At 33.6% G+C, this 26,867-nt stretch overlaps 1 protein-coding gene across 9 annotated transcripts in view; it reads left to right on the top strand.

Moving 5' to 3' along the window:
• The window catches only part of LOC134854256 (cholecystokinin receptor type A-like), a 90,076-nt gene extending 63,905 nt beyond the window's left edge, over positions 1–26,171 (top strand). For 8 of the 9 annotated variants that reach the window (XM_063870445.1, XM_063870442.1, XM_063870440.1 and 5 more), the window contains exons 2-5: positions 7,885–8,833; positions 20,223–20,327; positions 23,680–23,822; positions 24,574–26,171. In XM_063870445.1, the coding sequence (XP_063726515.1) occupies positions 8,453–8,833; positions 20,223–20,327; positions 23,680–23,822; positions 24,574–25,219 (1,275 nt within the window). In that variant the 5' untranslated portion in view covers positions 7,885–8,452 and the 3' untranslated portion in view covers positions 25,220–26,171. Of the gene's footprint in view, positions 1–7,219; positions 7,350–7,884; positions 8,834–20,222; positions 20,328–23,679; positions 23,823–24,573 lie in introns of those variants that run through there. The other variant, XM_063870446.1, reaches the window with a different exon arrangement.
• Positions 26,172–26,867: the final 696 nt, after the last annotated feature.

Raw genomic sequence — 26,867 nt, 5'->3', positions numbered from 1 at the left:
CAGAATATTTGGATTAATCTTTAATGATGATATTTGAAAAAATCCATTCTAGAAGCTCTTCAAAAAAATTCTTTTGAAATTTTTTTTTCAATATTGAACACTTGAGAACCATTTGAGTAAAATATACTAGAATTTTGCAGCGTGTTCGGCTCTTGATGGATAACTATTTTCAAATTCACTGCAGCACCAGCGGATATAAGGATTGGGGGCGATTTGACCACCTGCCGACCCATAGGGTATTATAATTTGTAATACTTTTTTACTTTTTTTGTTATAATTTTATACTTTTTTTCCGATATTATGCTAAAAAGTGAATAAAGGGTCATCACTTGCTTGAATTATCAGCCCAAGTTTGCGTTCGCGTCGAATCAGACCACTTTTTCGTCAAATAAAAGGTTTTGATGCCAATAAGTCGAGCCTGTTCTTTTCTCAGATGACCTGATACTGATGTCGGAGTCTTTCAAAATTTCCGTGATACGAAAATATAATTTTTTTGTGAAACGAAAACATACTGAAGCAGAAAAAAAAAACGCGTGCGTTTTCAAACAAGACATTTTAACCACTTTCTTTGATAAAAATTTATTTTGATTTTATAGTCTTTTATGATAGAGATATAAAATTTATGTTGTAGCAATTGTCCGAATAAACTTTGTAGTTGTAGTTTTTTTTCTGACAAGTTTGGAAACTGAAAATAAAAATTTTTTAAACAGCTTAAAATTTTAAACAGCTTAACCTTTTTTAAATCTCAATTTTTGTGAAGCTTAGATATTTTTAACATGACCAAATTTTAAATTAGAAAAAAATGTTCAGCTGATACTGAGGTTGTGGTTCATAGTATCGCGAACGTTTTTTTCTTAATTTCCAGATGGTCGCGTTCAAAACTGGGTGTTTTAAGAACGCAGCAACGGAATTTCCACATTTCGAGACTTTGCTGACCAAAGTGATGCGCCCGCCATCGGTGTGATTGCGGAAACTTAGACGCGTCCGGCGCGACCGATTTGAAAAGAAAGTGGCTTTGAAAAGAAAGCTGCTGCTTTTTCGGCTGTTGGACTTTTTCATTGCCACAAATTTATGTATAATTTATACTATTCTTTTTGTATTTCATATACGACTAAACCATAAGTGTTGCTAACAATTTAAATTTTGATTCTCTGAAACTTGTTTTTATTTTATTCTGATTTTCATTTCCTGACGTTTCGAAATTTGACTTTTTATCATCGTTTCATTAAGCCTTCAAAAACTCTAAGTTATATCCTCCTAATTACGCTTATGGAACATTTGCCCGATATCAATCGTAACTTCTGAGACTGGTATCCAGACTGGCGAGACTGCATGTTCGGACTAGTGTGACATAAATTCAGAATATATCACAGCTATTTTCCAGACTCTTGCGACCAAAACTTTCGATATTTTGTCCGCGATTTGAAAACCCCGTCCAACTTGCGAGTTTTGTCCGTTTATTAAGTCTGATGATTAGTCGTGGATTTCGACCCAGACTTTTCGGAAGCCAAATAAAAAATCCAAAAAAAGACAAACATCTATTTCGTCACAAGTCACGAATATTAAAAGTTCAGACCAAGTAAATAATCTCTGCCAAATCTTTTTTGGGAGGAGATGGCATCGTTAGTTGGAGATAATTTTTTATTCAATCAGAATTCAGCAGGTTATATGTTGGCTTTTGAGCGTTGCCAGTTAACTATAGGGGACGATCGTTCACTTGGTTAATTTGGGGAGGGGAAATGTGTTTTTTCTCTTCTTGAACTGAACGCTTAAGCATAAAAAGTGCGCTTAGAGTTGGGATTACGCTGGAAAATAATAACCATTTTTGTGGTTTTGTGGACATTGTAAAAGTGAGAGGGCAGGACGGGGGCATAAACACTTGGAAAAGCTGCGAATGTTTATTTATATCTATCATAATTCCTGAGACTTAGAAAGTGGATTTGAACAATAAATCAAATAAGTCACCTTGTTTTGACGTTAAAATCCCCCACATCGCGGTTAATTTCCAGCTTTAGAGAAATGATTTTAATTTCAAATCAGGATGATGTCATTAAGTTGTCACGCCGATCGGATGTATTTGGCCTATAAGTTTTTTCATTTTGTCCTTCAAAAAATAGCCATAATTTTAGTTTTTTCTTTCAAAAACCTCATTAGCCCCAGCTTTAGGAAAATAACTCAGATAAATCATGATCAAATTTTACTTTTGCTAGTAAATTACTTCAGCTGATTTGAGGGGTTTCTAAATACCATTACAATAGCCTGACATTAATGTTTACCTTAATGCAGATCTAAGGACCACAAATTTAGTTATATTTAATGGCTCATGTTATGCTATTTTAATACGACTTGCTAAGATTGATAGCCTGTCGTTGGAAGATTAATTTCACTTTCAGAAAATTTTATGATGTTTTTTATCACTCTTTTTGATAACCTGTTCTCAATATCAAGTTCAAAAAAAGGAAACTTTATTGTTTTACTGTGTAATTTCACAAAAGAGGCTACAAGGTTTACTCGATTTCAAGCTCTCAGACTAGAAAATGAAGCCCTGACCAAAGGAAATCTTTAAAAATGAGAAAAACCAAATTGGTATCAACCATTTTTTGCTCTTTAAACTAATACTAACATTTGATATTATCGATTTTTATAAACGATTGATTTTTTTCATTCCATAATAATGTTTTGAGATTAACCAGTTCAGAATCTAAAAAGGCCAATTTTTCATTCTATAAATTCATTCTATAATAATTTTTTGAGATCAACCAGTTCAGAATCTAAAAAAGCCATTTTTTTAACGTACATAATCCCATTTTCAGAGTTATTTATTTTCTTGGACCAAAATTTGCGGTTTCTTCGGCACGTCTTCAACTTATAGTGGAGATGTGGAAGATGATATTGTTATGGAAGAACTGCTCAATTTTTATATCTTTTTATCATTGAAAATACAATTTTCTAACAGCAATGTACCAGTGTCGAGTGTGAATAAACCAGCCGAAGTATAAACCAACCGAATATAGGCAGTGTATATAAACCGGCCAAAAATTTACGTCATATGAAACCAAAGTATATAAACCAGCCAAAAAGTTACGTCATATGAATCAAATTTGCACAACTTTCGTAACTGTTATATAATTGGTACATAACTATTATATAACAGTTACGCATTGTCTGCTGGTTTATATGGCAGCTGGTTTAAACATCGGCTGGTTTATAAACCACCACCAGTGTCACTAAAGACACTCAATTTTGCAGATTCTGAGCAACTCTGAATCATCGCTGAAACAGTACTGACTGAAGGAAATGTTGAAGATAATCATAGTAAATGAATTGAATCAAATGGTTCTTTTTCCCGGGTCAGATCCGATCCCGCAACCTTTTACTCTACAGCACCATGTTTCATCAACTGTGTCAATAGATACTTGGTATCACTCAATAGGTTTATTTTAAACATTATTAGGTACATAATAATCACAAACTATTATTACTTACATCACCAAAAAGGTCTCATAAGAAAAACTAAATTTTTAAAACTTTTTTTCCCTAAATTTCAACGAATTCTGTTATGAAAAACAATTGTTTCAATGGTTGTTCAATATACTGGTAGTTTACATGACATGAATCTATGAAAGCAAAAAAATGAGCAATATGTTTGTTCAATTTATGATACAATTAAGAAAAAAATTTGCGCTGAATATCAATCCACAAACCAATATTTATATAATACTGTGAGTTTATAGCCGCGAAAAAAAATAACCTTTGGTTGCCATAGTCTGCAAATGAACCACGAATGTCTGGTCATGAAGTTGCGACAACCGGGACCTGGAGGGCAGACCTATGGATAAAATGTAAGAGCGCTACAAGTGGGCTTAGAAAAATCGGCGATGAGATCGATATCTCCAATTATAAAAAATGGAATTGAGGAATAGAAGCCAGAAAAAAATTATTATTATATTTTAAAAAAGAGCGGAGGAACCAAGCCCAAAATCTGATTAAGCAATAAACAGTTTGGATTTCGTAACAAAAGCTCTACAATTGATGCAATTGTGGAAACTTTAGAGGTTCTTATTGAAAGCAATAATACTGTTAAATTAACGCACTGCACACTCTTAGATCTATCTAAAGCTTTCGATACCGTTGATCATAATACCCTTATTCACAGTGTCACCTTTAAGGGCTGAGAGGCATTCCTCTTAATTTACTTAAATCCTACCTCAGCAATAGACACCACTATGTCTTTCATTCGAGCAATTATTCAGCAACAGAGAAGCTTCATTGTAGGGTACCTCAAAGTTCTGTTTTGGGTCCCCTGCTTTTTCTTATTTATATCAAGGATCTTCCCAATATACGACAGCACTGTGAATGTATTCTTTATGCGGATGACACTAAACTTTTTGGAATACTCAACGAAACTAAAGAACTTAAAACAAATTTGGAACTAATATCCGAATGGATGGAAAACAATAAACTTACAACAAACAAAGGAAAAACACAAATAATAATTACAAATGGGGAAAAAATTGAAAGTTTTACTTGGAACCAAAACACGATAGGACTAAAAAGTGCAGTTTAATACCTGGGATTAATTTTGGATCGAAATGTTACTTTCAACCAACATATTGAATCAGTCAGAAAAAAATTGCAATCGATTCATATGCATTTTTATCAAACAAAAGAGTTTCTCAGCTCATCTGTTCTCATTAGAATTTACTAGCAGTTTAAACAACCAATATATCAATATCGTGTATTATACTACGGAGTTGCCTATAAAACCGCTTTAAAAAACTTGCAATAACTACAAAAATTTTTAATTCGGTTTGCGTTTGGCCTCAATAAAAACCTAAGAAGTAAGGATTAGTGGAAAAACTGTGTGAGCAAACACGCAGAGTGTTTGCTCAATTAATGACTTACACGTATACGAACTGCTGAAATTACTCTCTAAAGTAATAAGGCGAGAACGCGAAAATGACAATGTGAACAGTTTTATTACAACAAAAAAATTAGACAAATCACTCGATACCAATGCAATTTTTTTTTTGACAATGGTTCCATGGTTCTTTTTCGCACCATGTTTGTGAGACAAAAAGAAACATTCGAACTTTGGTTTTGATCTTTTGCTTTGTGACAACACTCAAGAACTGGGACAGAGCTATGATGGTTTAGGGGGGTCTTCGTCTTTTGCCAATACAGAATGTCGTTTCAAACTTCTTATGTCAAACTTTCAAAATCGTTGGTCTTAAAATAATTTCTACCAATCGATATAATCGTATACGTTTTTCAAATTTTTTTCAGCAGAGTCGATCGCGGATACTTTTGACCCAGTAACACCAAAGCCACCTAGCTTTTTTGATTGTGCGGAATTCAGTTGTTTTCGTCGGAAACGCCGGTTGCAGATAGTTTTTGGAGCCACGCCGGTAGTACAAAGTCTGGAAATTTTGAATTTAAGTAGTGGCTGTCGGTAAAAACCCAATTTTGGTTGCGACAGGCTGGAAAGGCAAAAAACTTAAATGCGGTAACTTAGTTATAAAACGCCAATCTTGATCGGGGTCTTCAGAAATGCTCTGCAACTTAAAACCAGGTAGCTGAAAACACCAATGATGGATAATTTTTGAAAACACCAATGGTGCATCTTAAATGAGTAATTTTACTTATGGTTAAATAGGTGCATTCTAATTTATTCATGTAAACTCGAACTTTAAGTTGTGCCTTATGTCTCCAGGCTTAACTGTTAGGTTCTGTTAAGTAGCGACGATCACTGTCTCTTGAATTGATTTTTAGTCCAGTTCTACGCGGAACGAAGTAGGTCATAAGTGAAAACGTGGAACTTGATTCAAATTTACAATATACCGTAGGGAAGAAAATCTCTCTGTGGAACTATAATTTAAGATGGTTATTTTAAAACAACCCTTGTGTTTCTTTGATACAGGAAAATGTTCTTTTGTACGATATATTCTGTCGGATAATTTGGGTAACTATTCAAAAAAGTCTATTTGTGATCCATTTTTCCGTTCCTAATTTTTGACATCTTGAAAAGTATGACCAAATTTTTTCAAATTTGCTGCATCGCGGGACATTTGTTCAACATAATTGAAATAGTTTCTGCTATGATTCGGATATTAACATCCTTTGTTCTCAATCTGTTGGTTGTTCCTAGAAAAGCTTAAAAAACGACCACAAAGAAATTACTTAGAAAATTATTGACACCCGATTTGAATGTAGATTCCTATAACCAGGCCAAGACTCTAAGTTCTGCTCCTTTTTGTTTCCTTCACATGTTTTGACCAATCGAGGTTTAAAAAATTGATTAGTTAAGTTTTCGGCACAACAAAATAAAATATTATTGGCGAATATTTTTGTGGGAAATATAATAAAAAAAACTGTTATGCCATTAAAATTTGTATTCTTGCACTATTTTTCTTGTTTAAAGTTCGATCTCTTTAGTTTTCCAAAACAAGCAATTCTTAATACCTCAGTTTTTGAGAAGGCAGCTAACAAAAATGCCATTTTTGAGGTTATATATCCTGTCACTTCACGAAGTAGTAGGAACAAAAGAACAGGTTGTTTTTTCGGTCGATTTCAGGTACCTCAGGGAAAGCTTGTAGGGAGTCAAATGCGAAGTCTTTCTGGCCGCGGTGCGGATTCGAGAAACAATACAAAAAACGTTGTCTCTGCTTTTGTAGACAGTATGAGCAAACTTACAATTGAGGCGACGAAAGGCTAAACTCAATTGACTTTTACTGAAGGCAAAATATTTTTTTCTGTTATTATTTTTTTAATTTTTGTATTTCTTTCATTGCTGTCGGCGCATTTTGTGCCAATTGCGAAACATCCAGCTACTCTTATCGTTTGGTTAATTTTGAAGGTATGTTGGTATTTTGCATTACTGAAAACTGTGAGAGAAATTTTTTGCTTTTCTCGCTCCTACTTGTGTTTCCAATTAGGAGAAAAACCACCTGCTTCTTATTAATATTTTTGCATAATTAATTATGCCTATATTAAAAATAGCTCCGCGTGATTTGAGGGTGAGCAAAAAATGTCACAACTGCTGATTGTCGCAATTTCATTAATTTGTTTTCTTTCTATAATGAAAGTGTAGCAAAATTAATCTAATTCACTTTTCAGTATGGCAAAGTGAAATGCTAAGTGACTTTTTTCGACTTTTTGTATCGTTTTAATGGATTGTTTTTGCTGCTGAAGCCATCATTGGAAACAGCTAATTGACTATCGAAATTACTATGCAAAAAATGTTCGGATAACATTTGCTAGAGGAGGAAAAGGAATTAGCTGAAACACCTTAGTTCCCTTTTCTCAATTGTTTCCCGATTTAGCATAGGCGCGTTAAAGTGGCCCAAAAAGTAAGTAGGTGAATTGACCTTTCTACGGCGCCCAGTCGAATAAGACTAATGTCGCAGATGCTTCATCTAATAACAGGCTATTAATTAGATAAAAACCCTAGTTTACTACCCATCTTACCAGCAAAATTAATGGCCTAACTAAGTTATGCTGGCATCAAAAATCAGCCGCATCTGAATTACAATTACTGTTCAAATGAAAGGTTAATTTAGGATTTTCACCAATAGGAGAGATAGTTTCTAAAATAAAAACAACCTACTATAAGGTCGACTGAATCGGTTTTGCCAAAAAATTTTGCACCGCGGTAATTTTTTTTAAATGGGCCAGTTCCTGAAGGCTTTTACCGTAATAAACAAGCTGCCCTCTCAAAATTAGAGGCCCAAGGCATCTTCAAACTTTTGTATGTTGCGTTGGCAGAAATGATTTTTTTCATTTCTATATCCTTACAATTGTTTTCAAAAAATTAAATTTTCTTCGAGCCCTCATTTTAATAATGAATTCTGAATTTTGTTTGGGTAATATTATAATGTTTTGCAGGTTTTCTTTGAGGAGATGCTGTGATTGGCCAACTTTGAAGTAATCAGTTTAACAAATCTGACTTTCAATTTTCTCACTGCAACCTATGAATTTACCTCCTAAGCAAAGCAAATATGTTTCCTCAACTATACTTTTACTGATTTTAAATTATTTTTATTTATTTAACCTGCAACGAAATCAAGAAAAATTATTAGCAAATACTTCTATTTTCGATAATCATCACTTCACAATTTGCCCTGGTGGTGAATATTTTTTGGTTTCCATTATTAAATTATCAAGTTAGCTAGTTACTTGTTTTGCTAACTTCTGATTATCAGTCTCTAATACAAAGCTCTAGTTTTAACTTCCGCAATTTCGCTGCTTGTTCATTTCAGTTCAAAAGAAAACTCATTTAAGTTTCTATATCAAAGCACTTCACTTAAAATCGGCAATTTTTCCCCGGTTTATGTCAGACGTTTTTATTGGTAGTCATTATAAATTTTCATCGCATACTTGAAAAATTCATTTTTTGCTCTTTTTTATTTCTCTCCTCATTTTATGTAGTCTCAGAATACCAATCAAATTAGTCATGAATAATGTATCAGAAAATTTTAATGTAAATGTTGACAACGGAAGCGAAGTGGATTTGAAAATGCCAGGAAAAGTGACAAAAGTTCAGAACTTATCGAAAAATTCGACCTTTAACGAATCATTTGAGGATGCAGCTATGGAGTTTATTATTACGGACCCCATAGTTTATGCCCTGTTTAGCGTTCTGACAGTTATCGGCTCATTTATAATCGTGTGGTTGTTTGTAACAACTAAAAAATTGAGATCGATTACTGGTTATTTGATGGTTTCGATAACCGTTATTGACACGTGTACTGCGTTGTTCATTTTGGCCCCTTCGGTTTACACGACTATCGCGAGACGAGTGCCATGGGAACACACGACACTATGTTCACTCCAGGTAATTCCGAAGTTTGCTATTTGTTTCTATCAATCACCCAACTATATTTATTGCTTTCCAATCCAATTTAAGCTTAGCAAAATTTTACTGCACAAGTCGCAAAGAAGTTTCCAAGAATAGTTTAATTGGTACAAAACTGGGAAAAAATGTCAAAAATTTTCTTTGATTTCTTTCTTTTTTATTCAAACTGAAATGAATGGCATAATTGGTAGCATAATTAATACGCTTTTTTAAGCATAATAATTAACCATTGGAAGCATAATGAATGATTGCATAATTGTTATAATTTTTAAGCATTATAATTAATCATTGAAAGGTGAAAAAAAACTAGCTCATTTTTGAAACACCAAAATTAAGAATGATTTTCATTCAATTTTTGCTAAATTTTTAAAACTGAAGAGCAAAAATTCAGACAGTTTTTCTCGACATTGAGCAGTTTCTTTAAGTGATATTTTTGGAATCTAAATTATGTGTCAGAAAGAGATTTCTAATGTCTCCTGTTTAATTTCTACATTCGCGCGAAAAAAACAACAAATATAACAAGGTCAACAGTATAACAACTAATCATCATCTACTCTTTTTTTGTTTCGAGCAAAATGTGTTTATTTTTTTTACCCAAGTTACTGCAATTCCAATGTGTTCACAGTTTTCCATTTGAAACGCGTCAATTTATCTGAAATTTAGATTTATTTAAGAGAGTATTCAGGATTAAGACTGCTCTTTGTAGTGTTTTGAGAATATCAAATAAGCCCCCTATCAAAGCTGAAATATTTTTTGGTACGAAAAAATGATAATGATATGACTGTATTTTGAAAAAAATGCAAATTATGCTCACAAATCATGATTTTGCGAGCGCTTAGTTTCACTACGAACACATTATTGTTCCGACTTTCGATACGAAAGTAACGGAATATTTGTGCTCGGGGTGGGTTTTTTTTTTCTTCAGACAAATTTCGACTTTTTAACTAGCCACATTTGACGGAATTTTTTTATATCATTCGAAAGCTATTGTTGTCCTGAGCCTAAATTTGAAAAGATATTTCACCTGTGATCAGCGTAAGCGTAAGCGGAGATTTAATCCGTCTTAGAAATCGTTCCAAATTGGTTAAAATAAGCTTATTTGCCATAATTGATTTGTTACAAGGAGCGAAATCTTTTGTTTTGTACTAAATATGGCGTGTTTCAAATTTTTGGGAAAAAGTTTTTCATTTTATTTGATTTCATTTCATCTTTTTTGTGTTGTTTATGTTATTACTGCTCCATATACGTTAAAAGGCAGTCGGAACTTTCAGAGCTTCGCCCTGATACGAGCAGTCTTATTACTTTTTGTGGATTCCACAAACTGTTCTGGTTTCCGCAAACTTTGCTGCGAGTTCCTCAGAGTCGGCTGCTTTTGGAGTGGTTTTGAGCAATACAGCATTTTAGTTTTTTAGTCTTGGTATCCAAAACAGCAAAAAAAAATCAAAGAAAATATAGTCGCGTAGCGAGTTTTGCGATAAATCTTTTTTTAGCCTGTTGAAGAGTTCGCTTAAATTTCACAACAAAACCCATTTTGGCCTCATATTGTTTCTCTGCTTTTTTCTGTCAGACAGTGCTTGTATATTTTGAGCCAATTTAGATAACGTTCACGCAGATCCAGAAAACTGAATTTATGAGCTTCAAACATAACCCTTGATTACGTAAGCTGAATAAAATGAACGTTGGTTGTTTCCAGGATTGAAAAGAATTGAGCAATTTTTTATTGTAGAAATCTTACAGATGAATAAATTAGATAAGTGCTTCAATAAAGTTCTATATATCTTTTGCAGTTTTAATGCCAAAAACCAGTTTGATTGCTTTGCACGAATTTGTTCCTATAAAAAAATTATTTTCGAACAATTTCAACGGATGTTTTCCATTTGAGAACTTTAAAAAATTTTTTTTTATGCTTTCTGGGAGTTTTGGCATTTCGGAGGGAGCCCACAATTCACAAAACACGAGAAAACAACACATTAAAAAGATTGTGTCATTTGCAACAAAAACAAACCAAATGTGACATTTGCAACAATTCTGATATCTTGTAACAAACTGTTATCAAGGTGAAGTTGAATAATGTAGACAGTTGAATTTTTGGAAATCAATTATTTTTTCTATCACTAGCATTCAAGTGCTTCCCAGGAATTGTCATCACGGAGAATTATAATTTAATAAAGCTTTTAAGGGATTAATTTATTAATAAGCTTTCAAATTGAGCAAGTTTTGTTTATGAAGTGGTAAAATGTTGAGATAAAAATTTAAATTTGAAATCCTATTCAAAGTGAACAAGACTGCTCGTATCAGGGCGAAGCCCTGAATGTTCTGACTGCCTTTTAAGGTCTATGGAGCATTAATAAGATGAAAATTTTCAATGTAATAAAAAAAAAATTTGAAAAAATTTGAGATTTTATTTAAAAACATCCCCCCCACACGTCATATTAAGTTTAAAGTGGTAGATTTTGCGGCTATTAACAAATCAATTATGGCATATAAGCTTCCTTGAACCAATTTGGAACAATTTATAAGACGGATTAAATCTCGCCTACGCGTTAATAGCGCGAAATTTATCGCGCGTTAATTGTCCCAAATTGACCAAAATGGCAATCTTTAAACCCCCAAAACTTTACAAAAAATGATCACAGGTGAAATATCTTTTCAAATTTAAGCTCAGGTCAACAATGTTTTTCGAATAATATAAAAAAATTCAGTCAAAAATGGCTAGTTAAAAAGTCGAAATTTGTCTGAAGAAAAAAAAACCCACCCCGAGCACAAATATTCCGTTACTTTCGTATCGAAAGTCGGAACAATAAAGCTCCAGAAATTATTTTGACAAAATCAAGACTAAATGATTGTATGCAAGTAGCACAGAGGTTTCCAACCTCACTTTTTTGAATTAGCTCTTTGGTGATTTTTGCATTTGAAAGGAAGACACTTATTCACAAATTGCGAAGCAACTTGAAAATCAAATTCTTAAAGAACAAGACTGCTCTTATCAAAGCAACACCCTCATATTTTTCGACTGCATTTTAGATCTATGGAGCAGTAACAACATAAAAAAATTGAATGCAATAAAAATGAAAAGGGTTTTGTTTAATTTGAGATTTTTTGTAAAAATCATCCCCCCACACGCCATATAAAGTACAAAGTGATAATTTCGCTCCTAGTAACAAATCAATTGTGGCAAATAGGCTTCCTTCAATCAGTTGGGAACAATTTCTATGATGGAATAATTTTCCGCTTACGCGTTAATAGCGCGAATTATATCGCGCGTTAATTGTCCTAAATTGACCAAAATGGCAATATTTAAACCACCATAACGTTACGAAAAAGGATCACAAATAAATTTTTTTTCTCATTTAAGCTCAAGTCAATAATACTTATGAATGATTAGAAAAGTTTTGTCAAAAATGGCTAGTTAAAAAGTCGAAATTTGTCTGAAGAAAAAAAACCACCGAGCTCAAGTATTCCGTTAATTTCGTTACGAAAGTCGGAACGAACAATAACAATTCAGTTAATTTTATAAATTATACGCCGCTCAGAAACAAGGGTTAGAGTTTTGTCTGCAGATTGAATTGAAATAAATTGAGCTCAGCCATTTCTGATAATTTTTGATTGAATTTGAATATTGTTCAATAATAATCTAGAAACAGTTTGCGAAGTTTGCAAACATGAAACTTCAATATTTCCGTTAAATAATTGGTGGTCTTCTTTTTCATTAATGTTAAGCCCGTAAAACGACATCAAGTTTTTTCCAACAAAAATAAAATCTTTCAAATAATTCCGGTAGCCTTTTCTTCAAATGATTTGAAATTTGAGTTGAGCTGCATAGTAAAAAAAATAGCTTGTCGTAAGAACTAAATTAAAGTTTTGAGTGGGGTGCAATCTTTCAAAGGCATTTATCTAAAAATATTGCAAAACTATAAAATTCCTTTCAGATATATATTTTTTCAGTTTTATCACAAATAGGCTTCCTTCAATCAATTGGGAACAATTTCTACGATGGAATAATTTTCCGCTTACGCGTTAATAGCGCGAATTATATCGCGCGTTAATTGTCCTAAATTGACCAAAATGGCAATATTTAAACCACCATAACGTTACGAAAAAGGATCACAAATAAAAATTTTTTTCTCATTTAAGCTCAAGTCAATAATACCTATGAATGATTAGAAAAGTTTTTTAAAATGGCTAGTTAAAAAGTCGAAATTTGTCTGAAGAAAAAAAACCACCGAGCTCAAGTATTCCGTTAATTTCGTTACGAAAGTCGGAACGAACAATTTTTGATTGAATTTCTGATAATTTTTGATTGAATTTGAATATTGTTCAATAATAATCTAGAAACAGTTTGCGAAGTTTGCAAACATGAAACTTCAATATTTCCGTTAAATAATTGGTGGTCTTCTTTTTCATTAATGTTAAGCCCGTAAAACGACATCAAGTTTTTTCCAACAAAAATAAAATCTTTCAAATAATTCCGGTAGCCTTTTCTCTCTGTCTCTCCTCACAAAAAAAAGTCTATCCAAAAGTATCTATAATTTTTTTAAACTCAATTTTCCCCCATTGTTTGGATGAATTTACAGCTAGTTGTACTCCTATTTATTAATGGCTGAGATGTTTTTTGAAAACCTTTTTGGGTTGAATGATTGATTTCTTTTCTTGTAAGCTTCATTTGTTTGGCTTTTTTTTTATTTTTGACTCTTGCTATTTTTTGTTTTTTGTTGTCTTTTTATCTAAAATAATCAAAAAAATACATGCAAGAGGGGTTATTTTCTCCTGGTCATTTCATGGGTTGCAATTTATAAGACGCGACCGGAATGACCCTACCAGTTTTAAGATATCTTTGTTTGAAATTATAAAAGTTAGGCGGTTTGAACACTTCTATGAAGATTGTTTTTAGATGTCCAATAGAACTTGCCCATTTGAGCTAAAGTGTTTTTTCCATGCTTGTAATCTACTCAACGCGCAATTGAATTCTTGAAAATAGAGTTTTCCCGATTCAAATGATTTGAAATTTGAGTTGAGCTGCATAGTAAAAAAATAGCTTGTCGTAAGAACTAAATTAAAGTTTTGAGTGGGGTGCAATCTTTCAAAGGCATTTATCTAAAAATATTGCAAAACTATAAAATTCATTTCAGATATATATTTTTTCAGTTTTATCACAAAATTAAGCAAAAAACTAAGCCACCTACATTCCGACTGCTGTTCCTGGTGATTGAAGTAGCTCTTGGTGCAAAAAAAGAGCAAATTTTCCACTTTTTTTTATAAAAAATTTTGTTTCACCTAAGGAATCTTCATCAACGCGCAACGTCGTGTCCTAGATCAAGTGATAATTGTGCGAAAATAAACGGAAAATTATAGCAAATTAGCTGCTTCAATTCAATTCAGTTAGAAAGTATTTCTGAGCCGGAATGACTAGTCTTCTAGGTTTCGCGTATCAAAAAAGGGAACTGTTGTTTTTTGGAGTTGATTGCATGTCACAGTTCATTCTTATCACAATTTCAAGGCTACAATGCCTTTTTAAAAGTAAAAAACTCAAAAAAAGAGTTTTATTTTTTTTTTACAATTTTGTTGGTCAGCAAAAAAAGAAATTTACCTGAAAACTCTGTAATTTTAAATGATATGCACGAAGAATTCGAATTGTAAGCTAAGACTGGAATGATGTTATGAAATCTTCATGGACTAATTACAAAAATTTTCTATATTGGGCCAATCAGTTGAAATGCTTTTTCCGACTTTTGAATAAAGTAACGGAATATTTCTACTTGGTCAGTTTTTTTTAAAGTTTTGAACTTTTAAGTAGCCAAATGTTAAATTATGTTTGCCTCATCTAAAAATTTTTGTTGTCTGGAGCTCAAAGGAAAAAAAAATTCTACCTACAAAATTGAGGTTTGAACACTGGCAATTTGAGAAATAGTTAAATTTGGAAAAGAGCTGGCACTTAAAAAAACCAATGAATTTTTCCATATTTATCAACGCGTAAGCAGCTCAAAAAAAAAATTCGCTCCTAATTGAATTGAGGCACTTATTTTATCCAAGTATTGAATTAATAGACCAGAAATTTTTTAGTTTGTTTTTGACTTTTCAAGTTGTTTCACAATTTTTACAATGTGAATATTTTCCTTATTGTTTGCGAAGCTCAAGGTTGACAGTAATTAGCGTTTCATCCGCAGCATTAGATAGATTTTGAAAATGAAGAATATTTTAAGAAAAAAAAACAGGGCAAAATTGAATTTTATTCAAAGAACAAACTCTAATCAAGCAATCAAGCAAAAATCAAGCAAACTAGAGTCAATATATTTAGAAAAAGTTGACAAAAAAAGCAATTCTGAGTTTAAAAGTTGAAACAAAAGAATAGTAATTGTTATTCCGTTTGCTACCAATCTAAATACGTACTCTGACACTCCTATTTTATCTTTGAAAAAACTGTGGAAAAATTTTAGACAAAAATTGCGCAGATTTGAAAACATTGCGCTCAAATTGAATCGAGCGATTAATCGAAGAGTTTTGTCAATGGCCTGGGGCTTATAACATTTTCATTGAAATCTACTTCAGTCAAGACAACGTATTTTAGGCGTCATAATTGTGCCGCTTCTTCTCGCCCTTATTCATTAGTTGATAATCTAATTTGATTATTGAAAAAAACTGTTCTTTCACTTAAATTATTTTTTGTTCGGTTATGGGGTTCTTTGACTGAAAGCTCAGGAAAAAAATAGATCAAGTCTAAAAACAAACTCGCTTGATTAAATTTGAACGATGAAACAATGAATATTGGAAAAAAAAACCGGCACAAATATGACGCAAAACCTTTGTTGGCATGATTGAATTAAATTTCATTCAAATGGTTATAAGCCCCAAGCGATTGACAAAACCCTTCGATTAATGTCACAAATTATTTTTAGAGCTACGTTTTCAAATCTGCGAGTTTTTGTTTTTCTTTAAACTTTTTTTGTTAATGTTTTCAAAGCTAAAAAATTGCAGCCAAAATACCTAGTCAGATCGGTAGCAAACAGAAATACAATAAAAGTTCGAATGTTTCACTTTTTTGTTTTTTTTTTTCATTCAGAGTTGTTTCATTTTTCTTTTCACATGAGTTATACGTATCAAGAACAAAGAAAAACGCTAATGACAATTTTTTTTAACGAAATGGCAGCATGACGTATGATGAAGCCAAGCAGTCACTACCTTTGTAAACTGTTTTTAAGAAAAATTTTCAAGGGTGGAAGTTTTATAGCTCACTCAGTTATCATATCGAAAAAATAATTAGCATTTAATTAGTTTACTCAACTAGCATTTTCAAGAAAAAAATCTGAAAATATTGATTCAATAAATTGGAGGACTTCTACGCCTAATGTTAAGTAACGTTATCCAGAGACCAAAGATTATCCACATTTTAACCTTATCCAGAGTAACCTAACGTTTTACAGCAGCCTTCACAGTAGCTTTTATAAATTCAGGCAAACATTAAGCATGACTCTTTTCATTCTCGTACTAAAAATCGTTTGATTGTTTTACAAAAAAACCGTTCATTATAAAATGAGAGATTCAATTCTGATATCTATCAGAATTGCACCTTTCAAATTTGTAATTACATATTTTAATACTAATACTACCAGGTGTGGATCTAGAGTTTTCTCAAGGGGGAGGCAGATTTTCCCAATAAAATTGCAAAATTGGATTTTATTTTTCTATGCCGACCAAATTGTTTTTCTGAGCTCTTTAAAAGACCATATAGACACAATTGTGGCCAAATTTTCTGCCCCGCAGAGAAAACAACAAGCTCAAATGTTTGTTTGTGGGCCTTTTTTGGAAAATTTTGACATTAAAATTAGTATACATTGGCAAACAAAGTTTTGGGCGAAAAGAGCTAATAAAATGTAAACATTAATTATTAGTCATCATATAATGATGCACTGATTTTTTTAACTGCATCCCCTCAAAATAAAATAAAACTAGTTTTTTTAAGTATCTGGTGGCATAATCACTACGTTAATAAATTTTCATTCTCTTTACAAGAAAAGAGGTAGTATAGCTTAAATTAAGCCGTATTCAACCTTATTTTGTTATTGCCCGGTTGTCGATGCCTCAAGGAAAGCTCGGACGTTTTATGTAGGGATCACATTATTGTTCGGACTTTCGAAGAAAGTGAGGAATATATATGCCTGGGTTTGTTTTTTGTTTAGACCGATTTTTAAAAAGTTGACAGCATATAGGTATCGATTCGAAAACCTCGTATTGTCAAATGAGTATGCTTGCACTCGACTAAAATGCCAAAGGGACTGCCACTCGAATATATTATTTTATTATGCGAACTATTTTTGCGTGGCAAATTGGTCGCACTCAAAATCGATCCAGTTTGAGGTAAGCAGGCAAGCTATTTGGTCTTATTAATTCCATACACGACTCAAACTGTAACCTTTTTAACCCGTTTTTTTTAACTCTTTTTAGATAACAGACGTGGTACTGGTCTAATTTAGAAAGTTGATCCCCAATTATTGATAAAACGTAAAATAGCAGTCGCCTCACCCATGAAATGACTTTTATCCATATCAACTATAATAAAAGTATAGTCCTAGGCCAGCACTGAGTCAATTGTCATTGCGATAAAAGTGGTGAAGCAAAACATTTATTTTTGGGCTGGTTTTATTTTTCAGTCCATTTTCGACTTCCCAACTAAGCGTATTTGACGGATTTTTTCATTCCATGTGAAAGATAGTTGTCTCTGTAGCTCTAATGTATAAAAAAAACTTTACTTGTGATGATTTTTCGTGATACGTGTTTAAAAACTGCTCGTTCGGCAAATTTGTCACACGATAAATTTTGTTCTTATATGAAGCGTGACCGGCAAAATATTGAGTTCCAAATTGAATTGAGACTAGTCATTTGGTCTTTTTAATAGGTCAGGAGACTCTAATTACATCTAATTACAGAGAGAGGGGGAGGGTAAAATTAAAAAAAAAATTGAACTATTTTGTCAACAACAAAACTTGTCAAACAACCTTTAATTACAATCGATACATCCAAGGCTTTGCCCTGATATGCGAAAAGTCTTGTTTATGAATAAGCGGTGTAGAGAATTTTATAATGGAATGTTTCTACCGGTGGCCCATCAATTATGATCGTAAGCTACAAGTATCTAGTTTCAATATTAAGTTGATACAACTTTTTTGACCATTAATTTTTTTAGTTGTTGATGTATTTTGTAAAAAGCCCACTTTTATTTATTGCTGCCAACATTGAAAATGGGGAGGAATTTGATTTTCGTGTGTGTTTTAGTTTTTTTCTTCTTTTTGTTTTTCAGGCAATATCAGGTACCACAAATAATCATCTGACTGGTTTGAGCGATGTATCATATTAAAGCCCTTAAAGTCGTGATCCGAACCAAATTTAAAAAAATTGAAACGGTTTCCCAGTGTCGAGAAAAACCGGTTTGAAATTTTTGATTTTTTGTCTTAGTTCGAGTGAATAAAGTGAGCGAGCAGTCTTATTATGGCTTAAAAGCTTATTATAGCTCAAATTAAAACGTAAAAAATTAGTTTTAATTGGGTAACGTTAGTTTACTTTGAGTATTTTAACGCCTTTTTGGAATCATAAGTTTCAAAAATTCAAAAGTTCTTCAATTTGCTTATTTAATATGGTTGTCGAATATACCTACTCCCTCAGATTTTTGTACTTAAAATAACTAATCCACCCCTTCGAAAAAAGACGACAATAATTTGAAAAAAGAAATTATTGTTTTTTTAAGACTATGGTCGGAACATTCTGTGCTACTTGCACATTAACAGGCTATCCTTGTTTAATATTTGTATTTGTTTTTGTATTCAACCATGAAACTGGTAGGAAAATTGAAATCAATTGAGTTCACTTTTTATGCAAAATCTTTCTCGCTTAATTACCATATTAGACCATTCTCATTCGTGTTTCCATTTGCAGTCAAAGGTTCCCAAAGCTTCTCATTTTCTTAGACTATTCCAGATCTTATTCACTTTTTAACGACATAAAAATTGACACTAGTTGACACTATTTTCGCGTTTATCTCTCCAAAAAGATCAAAATTGTTTGCGAGAAAGTTAAACGCATATCAATTGGCCCCCGTTTTCTTTTTTAAAAGTCTTTGGGTTTTTTGTAAAAATTTATGCGATTTCGTTGTTGACATCTCTTTTGAAACACTTACTCCTCTTGAAAAATCTAGATTGTATAATTCAAAAGTTTTCATATACAAAATGCCCTTCACACATTTCGTCCTTTATACAACTAATGGCACAGCCCGCTCTGCAAGTTTCGCCCTCAATATCTTACACACAAAGTCCTGTAATAAATATGGGGCAAAACTTGCGAGGGGCAAAATGCGCTGCTAAATTTCATAGGGCGAAATGAGTGGCGTGCAAAACGTGCCATGTTGCATAAATTTGTATGAAATTGTTATGATTTGATGCTACATTCATTAAGTTTGATAAGGTAAAAGGCAAAAATAAACATCGAATAAGTAGTGTTTTGAATGTCCCACGGCGTGGAACCTGTGCGCCAAAACCACTAGCGACTCGTTGAGACTTTCGACTCCTTGTCCGCACCAAACGATTTTTGACGGGCCATTTTGACTGTTGCTCAAAGACAATGCAGAAAACTTTGAAATTTTTTAAAGCGTTTTGGGAGAGCTCGCAATTATTTTCGTCGATCTACGATAAACATCGAAAAAATTTGAATATTTTGATATTGACCCCAGCCCCTCCTCGCAAGAAAAACCTAGCACCTAAATCCGAGCCTTTTCAAACTCTGTTTTCAGTAATCTGCTATTAGGCTTGAGCAAAGAAGACGAAATCTTCCGGTGTGGAAAACCAAGATATCAGTATGAAAAATAAATATATTTGTTTTCTTTTTAACAGTTTAAAAAACGCTCTGCATTTCACCTAATTTTTTTTGTTTCTGCTGTCGTAGAATTACTTTTATGAATTCAGAAAAGATGAAAAAATGGTTCTGTTGCGGAACTAATTTTGAAAATTGAAATCTTGTCACAATCGAACTTTTCTGGAGTCGCGATCAGTATGCAATTCTGAGCTATTTCTTACTTGGCCATCTGCTGTTATCAATTTAGTGATATGTAAATTAGCTTAGCTGTAGAGTTTGTTAAATACTATTTAATTATATCCAAACTGAAATGTCAGTTGAAGGAATTTGTCTTTAAATAATCGCAAAAATGGGTGCTCATATTTTTTTTCCGAATTGATTAAATTGGTTAAGACTATATTGTCTGAAACAGTTTTAAATCGCACGATTTACATATGCTTTCTTTTATCGGAGCTGTATATTTTTCTTTCAAAATGCAGCTAAAATGACTCAAAAACCTTTCATTGGTTTTTCATTATGTATTTTTTTTCAGGCCTACTCTAACATGTTTCTGCAGAACTTCAAAGCGTGTCTCATAATGCTGTGTGCATTGGATCGATGCTACTCCCTGCTCAGGCCTTTTGCATACCTGCGACAGGTGAGTTGTATCAGTTTTTTTTTCAAATTAGGCTTTATATAATATTCACCATTCTCATCCTTTTTCTTAAAATAAACAATTCAACACGCATTGACAAAAACTGGCTAAGATCAATTTTAGTATCAAAAACTTTTCAGATAGAATAAAATGAATTTGGAGCAATTTTAAATTCATTGAAAATGACCAGACTTCAAATTGTGAAAGATTTTAACTCGATTCTAAATCGATTCAAACTGATCTCATTTCTACATGTGAAAGGTCAATACAGATCGAGTTTTACTGAATTTAAATCTGTCTCATGTCAAAGCAGGGGCGGAGGGGGGGGCGGACGCCCTTCCTCAGGGATTCGACCCCCTGCCGACCCAAAGGGTCCCCCCTTTGATACTTTTTCAGAAATCCATTTTTGGCCGACCGACCCTAAAATTTTTCTAAAGGCGCCTTTGGCGCCAATATATACTAACTTTGAGGGGGAGCGCGCGCCAAAAAAAAACGCGATTTTTTTTGTCAAAATTTTTCAAAAAGTGCCCAAAAACGGCTTTATTGACCGTTTTTTCAAAAATTTGCCTGTGGCGCAGAAAATTTTGCCAAAATAGGGGCAAAACAGTGCGTTGGGAGAGCTCGAAAAATCAAAAAAAAAAGGTCGTCAAAAAAGGTCGTCAAAAAAAGGTCGTCGAAAAATCAAAAAAAAAGGTCGGATAAAAAAACACCCCGAGCCAGGGGCGGGTATAGGGGGGAGGGGTGGGCGGACGCTTAATTCCACTACCTGCTGACCCAAAGGTTCCCCCTTTGTACTATATTGGGATATCCATTTTTGGTGACGGACCCTAAAACTTTTCTAAAGCGCCTGTGGCGCCAATATATGCTTTTTTTGAGGGGGGGGGGAGTGCGCGCCAAGAAAAATGCAATTTTTTGGTCAAAATTTTCCACAAAGCGCCTAAAAACGCCTTTTTTGGCATATTTTTTTCAAAATTTTGCCTGCGGCGCAGAAGTTTTGACTAAAACAGGGACTTTTTAGTGCTGTGAAGATTTGGAGAACTGAAAACTTGATCGACCTAAAAAAAAAGATTAAGTTCGACAAAATTGTTCCTAAATTTTTTGAAATCTCCCCCCCCCCCCCCCCCCCCGAGAAAATCCTAGATCCGCCCCTGTGTCAAAGTCAGAAAAAAGCTTGGATCAATATAATGAGATTTATAATTGATTTAATTCGGTTTGACCAGTTTTACTTTATCTTTTTTTCATGCTCATTTTATAAAAATATGTATAATTTTGAGTTTGTTGTAAGTGCTAAAACATGATTTTAAAAATCTATAAGATCAACTAGTATATATGCGAGTTTAGTGCAGCGTAATTAATTGTTCCAAATGGTGCCATCATTTTTGTCAATTCGATTTACAAATTTGCGCCAAAAAACTATGCTAAAAATAGCATTAGAAAAAGTTCCCCTTAAAACTACTTTTATTTAACGCAAAAACCTCTAGATTGCAGAACCATAAAGGGATTCCGGCTCTTTTCCAGTTCCCCTCCCTTTCAAATTCAATTTTGAAAAGTATATTTAACGTTGTCATAATGCAATGAAATTTGGCGTGGTGAACAAATCGTCAATTCTGAGCAGATTTGTTCTTCATACTTTACAGCGTAACATCAGGCATTTAGCCGTTATAACACGTAAAACAAATATAAAACTCGGTATTTTGAAAGGGGGGAACTAGAAAAGAGCCGGGATTCCCAGAAAATATAAATTTGCGGCGGGAAACTTTTCCTGAAGTAGCTGTAGACCACTGTTACACTGACGAAGATTATTTTCGAATACAAATTTTTGCTCAATATCTGGAGCTAAAACAAAGTTATGCTAGCTTATGCTTGAGGCTACAAAATTAATATTTTTACAACCCCAAAAATTGCTTCGAACCAATTTTATTCAGATTGTTAAGTTGATTCACATGTTTTTAGGTGAATCGATTTAAATCGATTTAAAATTCATTTCAATTTCTAAACTAATGTCCACACGTGGTATAAAAATTCGATAGCGAGCTCAATTTTTCCGTTATTTTTTTAAACCAAAATTCGAAACAAAAAATTTCTCGTGTGCGCCTGTGTGCAAATACGTTGATTATTCTAATCCTCCTAAACTGCTGATACGAAATATTTGATTTCATGCGCGAATAACGAATCAAATATAACGCAGGGGAGGTTCTTGATTTTTGAGAATTGGCCAATTTCATAGGATAAATATGGTAAAAAGGCTAAACCTTGTGAATCAGTGATTTCTAAGTTTTTTCATGCAGTTTATTTCCTTAAGATGGTTGAAATTAAATTTGCATTTCAAACCGCACCGATATTGACGAATGTATGTCACTCTGAATTAAAGCCTCCTAAAAACGGAGGCTACTGAAATTTTTACAACATTGAAAGTTAGAGAATTATTGAACTTCCCATTCGTCGTGCTAATTTTTGAAGCACAGAATCATTTTTGAAATTCAAAGTTAACAAGACTGCTCGTAACAGGGCGAAGCTTTGAATGTTCCGACTGCCTTTTAAGGTTTATGGAGCAGTAATAACATTAAAAAATTCAATAAAATAAAAAATTGAATTTTTTTTTCTAAAATTTGAAATTTTTTATGAAAATCATCCCCCCACACGCCATATAAAGTACAAAAGGATAGATTTCGCTCCTTGTAACAAACCAATTATGGCAAATATGCTTCTTTTAACCAATTTGGAACGATTTCTAAGACGGATTAACTCTCCGCTTACGCGTTAATAGCGCGAAATATCGCGCGTTAATTGTCCCAAGTTGGCCAAAATTGCAATCTTTAAACCCCCGTAACTTTACAAAAAATGATCACAGGTGAAATATCTTTTCAAATTTGAGCTCAGGACAACAATACCTTTCGAATGATATGAAAAAATTCTGTTAAAAATGGCTAGTTAAAAAGTCGAAATTTGTCTGAAGAAAAAAAAACCCACCCCGAGCACAAATATTCCGTTACTTTCGTATCGAAAGTCGGAACAAAAATTAAAACGGAAACGGAAGTTTTGACAAATTAGAGAACAAGAGCTATTTGAAAAACGCCAACTAACACTACAAATTGAACTTGAAAAATTTGCGAGCAAAGCGAGCTCCCCCTCTGCTAGAAAATTACTTTGTTTGAAGAACTTTTGAAAAATAATATTGTGAAAAATTCTCAAATTCAGACATCAAGTTAATGGAACATTTCAGCTTGAGTTTTCACAGTTTAAATTTCATTTTTTTTTTGAGCTTCGTGACAGTCAATTTTGGTTTTTGAGTTCAGATATTGACTATTTCAAAAAATGTTGCTCTACATGTTTTTTGTTTAACCTTCAACTTCAGGTCACAAAAAGAGTGCTGCTGATTTCGATCATTCTCATCACACATTTCGCCCTCATCATGCCCGTGTACCTATGGGGGTACTGTGGGTGGGAGGGGTCCCCTGATGGCTCCCCCATGTGCTGGCCCACACTTCAGGACAAAAGGTTGCAGATATGATTCAATGGGTGGCACAAATCTTTTCCATATAAAAATGGGCTCAAGTTAATATCTTCCACCCCAGCATTTAATTCAGATAAAACATTCTGAGCGCTGCTTGTAAAAAGCTTGATTCTGATTGGCCGAAAAGTCCCACTTTTAACCAAGTTAAAATCTCCCCAAACTGCTTAGGGGAGGATTAGGATGTTAACTTTGTGGTCCAAATTTTTTTAAATAAGTAATACCACGATGGTTATAACTTGCGGCATTTTACAAATTGAATATCCCTCTTTAAAGAAAATGGCATAAAAAGTGTTTAAAAATGATTGAAAATATATTAAAAATTGATGGGTTGAATTTTTGTTTTATCGGAGAGCAAATTGCTGGATATTGCGGGCACATGCAATCCCCCGGGAATTCGACACCTTGACGCTCCTTTTTTTACTACCTAAAGGCGTCTTTTTGAATGAATCCATAAAGTAGAATGGCAGAGCTTGAGTTTCAAAAGGACGATTGTTGTTCCTGTTAGCAGGCTGCCGATCAATCCTTATTTTTCGTTATGACAAAACAAATATATAGAACATGTTGAGAGGCAATGACAATTTTTTGCCCAAAACCTTCAAAAAAAAATAAATAATTTTCAAAAAATTTGTGAAAAAAAAGTTGAAAGTCCGATTGGGCTTGCAACGTAAGGCTCTTAATTATTGGAACATTTTTGTTCAGCTTTTTTGTCATCTATTGTATCATATCGGCAAACAGGTCAAAATACATTTACTGGATCTCAATCGCACTGGACCTTATTTGTCCGGGCATTGTAGTTGTCGTGTGCTACGGGCTGATTGTCGTGATTGTGGTGAAGCAACGGAAAGCGATTCAAGAACAGAAACAAATGATGACGTTGTCAACCTTTTCAACGAGATGCAACGACTCGACGAACAGAATGACAACGTCTCATGCAACCGAGCAGGACTCGGATCCGAACGGCAACACTCGGGTCGATTTTATGAACTCGTCGCCGAATGAACAAAATTGCGACGATAAACAACCGGACAACAAGATCTCTTCTACTATCAACGCTATTAAGAGTCACAATATAGCGAATGCGGGATTAGACTGGATTCAACATTTGGCAGCTTGTAAAATGCTGTTTTTGGTGACCGTTTTGTACTTTTTGACGCACGTTCCGATTTACATAGCCGATCATTTCTTTGTGTCGAGCGATGTTCTGATGACCCTATGCAACTATCTCGCGTATTTGAGTACGTGGACAAACGTGTTCATTTATTATAACACGGACAGCTTTTTCAAAAATGCAGCCAATGCCATGTATAAAACAGCTGCCATGCCTCACACTGTTAAACTGGACAACACAAGACGGGCTACTTCAATGTCGACGGCGCTATAACCTACCCAAACCCCAAAAAATTCGCACGCAGATGAGAGAAGGAAAAAAGAGCCGGCCTCCTGATTAGATTGTTTGCAGCTCAAAAGCGCACCTGTATAATACTGACAAACTCTTAACCTACCCACCCCGTCGTCTTGCTTCTTCATAGAAGGATTTGCGTGAAAAACTATGTTGTTCTTCCCAAGATAAAAACTGCATCTTATCAACCCAAAAATCATGTCCATTAACGAAACAATCGCTTTGTATGAATAGACATTGTCTATCATGCATTTATGTGTACGCGAATATTGATTTATCAATTTACCAAAGAAACTGACGTCAAACAAAATTTGACTGCCATTCAAAATGAGCAGAAAGAAATGAAAATCAAGAAAAGATATTTAGGAAAAAACGGTTTCTAAGGTAAAAATACTTTTTCTTTTCATACCAGCGCCTGCGTTCAACTCATAGACATTAGACATAGTCTATCAAACTACCGCTTTTACTATTTTTGTTTAAAAAGCCTGCGCAATTTGAATGAGGTCTAATTATGCAATTTGCTTATTGCTCTGAGAATACATTACTGATTTTATGCTAAACTTGCAGTATAAGTAATTTTTGTAATTGGTATTTTGAAAAGAAAAATATAACAAGTGCAAATATGATTCGGTTCACTGACGCTTGATAGGCCATCGGTTTTGCCTGAATAAATTTTACAATTATCTCTCAATTTATTTTAAATACCAATGTTGTTTCAAACTGAAACCTTGTGGTTTATCAACCTGATGAAAAAATTTCGATAGACCTTGTCACTGCATTACAATTTCAACAGCTGAACAGCTTTTGTGTAAAAATGCTGCCCAAAAATTTTACCCAAAATACTCTGTTTAGTATATGCGTCAACTAAATTATTTATTTATTTTTGTTGAATCGTATTACATAGATGTTTATTATGAAAGTTTGAATTTAAATATTACGCATTTTGCAATTCAATTTATGTAATACTTTTGCATTCGTTCATAAATTGAAAATGAAATCGTTTTGGCGCAAAATCGCTATTTGGCCCGAGATTCGAAATCCTAAGACTTCAAGTAGAAACAAGACTGCTCGTATCAAGAAAAAGCCCTGAAAGTTTCGACGGCCATCTAATAGACTGATGAAAAAGTTTTTTTTTTTAATGAAACGCTGAAAGCGTGAAAACTTTTTTTTAAATTTTTTTATCCTGCATACAATTGGTAAAAAGTTCAATTAATGTATTTTGAATCTGGGTACGTAAAATGAACACCTCAATTCAGTTTTAAATGACTCATTTGCTTACCCATCGTATAGACGCAGTACATTGTGTGTTTTTATCCAGAATTGGCCGAAATAAAGATAAGTTTACCAATAATGCCCGCTCTGTGTTCCAGTCACATTTGCAGCCTCTCTGGGACTACCTCTATGGATCTGCGTTTTTTCCTCCGGGGTTCCTTTGTAGCCTTGAGTTCCTTTCGTGATACTTTTTTTGCTAGCGATGACGCAGCACCAGCTTGAGTGAGAGCTGCTTCGGTGATAGTCCAAAACCGAAATAGGCAGGAACAATAAATTGCAATGAGAGCAAGGGTAGAGGAGAAATGGCAAGGCAGAGAGAGAGAGAGAGAGAGAGAGAGAGAAGAGAGAGACAACCAGA

The sequence above is a fragment of the Symsagittifera roscoffensis genome, chromosome 9 (assembly GCF_963678635.1).
Source record: "Symsagittifera roscoffensis chromosome 9, txSymRosc1.1, whole genome shotgun sequence".
NCBI classification, from domain to species: Eukaryota; Metazoa; Xenacoelomorpha; order Acoela; family Convolutidae; genus Symsagittifera; species Symsagittifera roscoffensis.
Note: the sequence above shows the minus strand (reverse complement) of the source record. Positions and strands in the feature narration are given on the sequence as shown.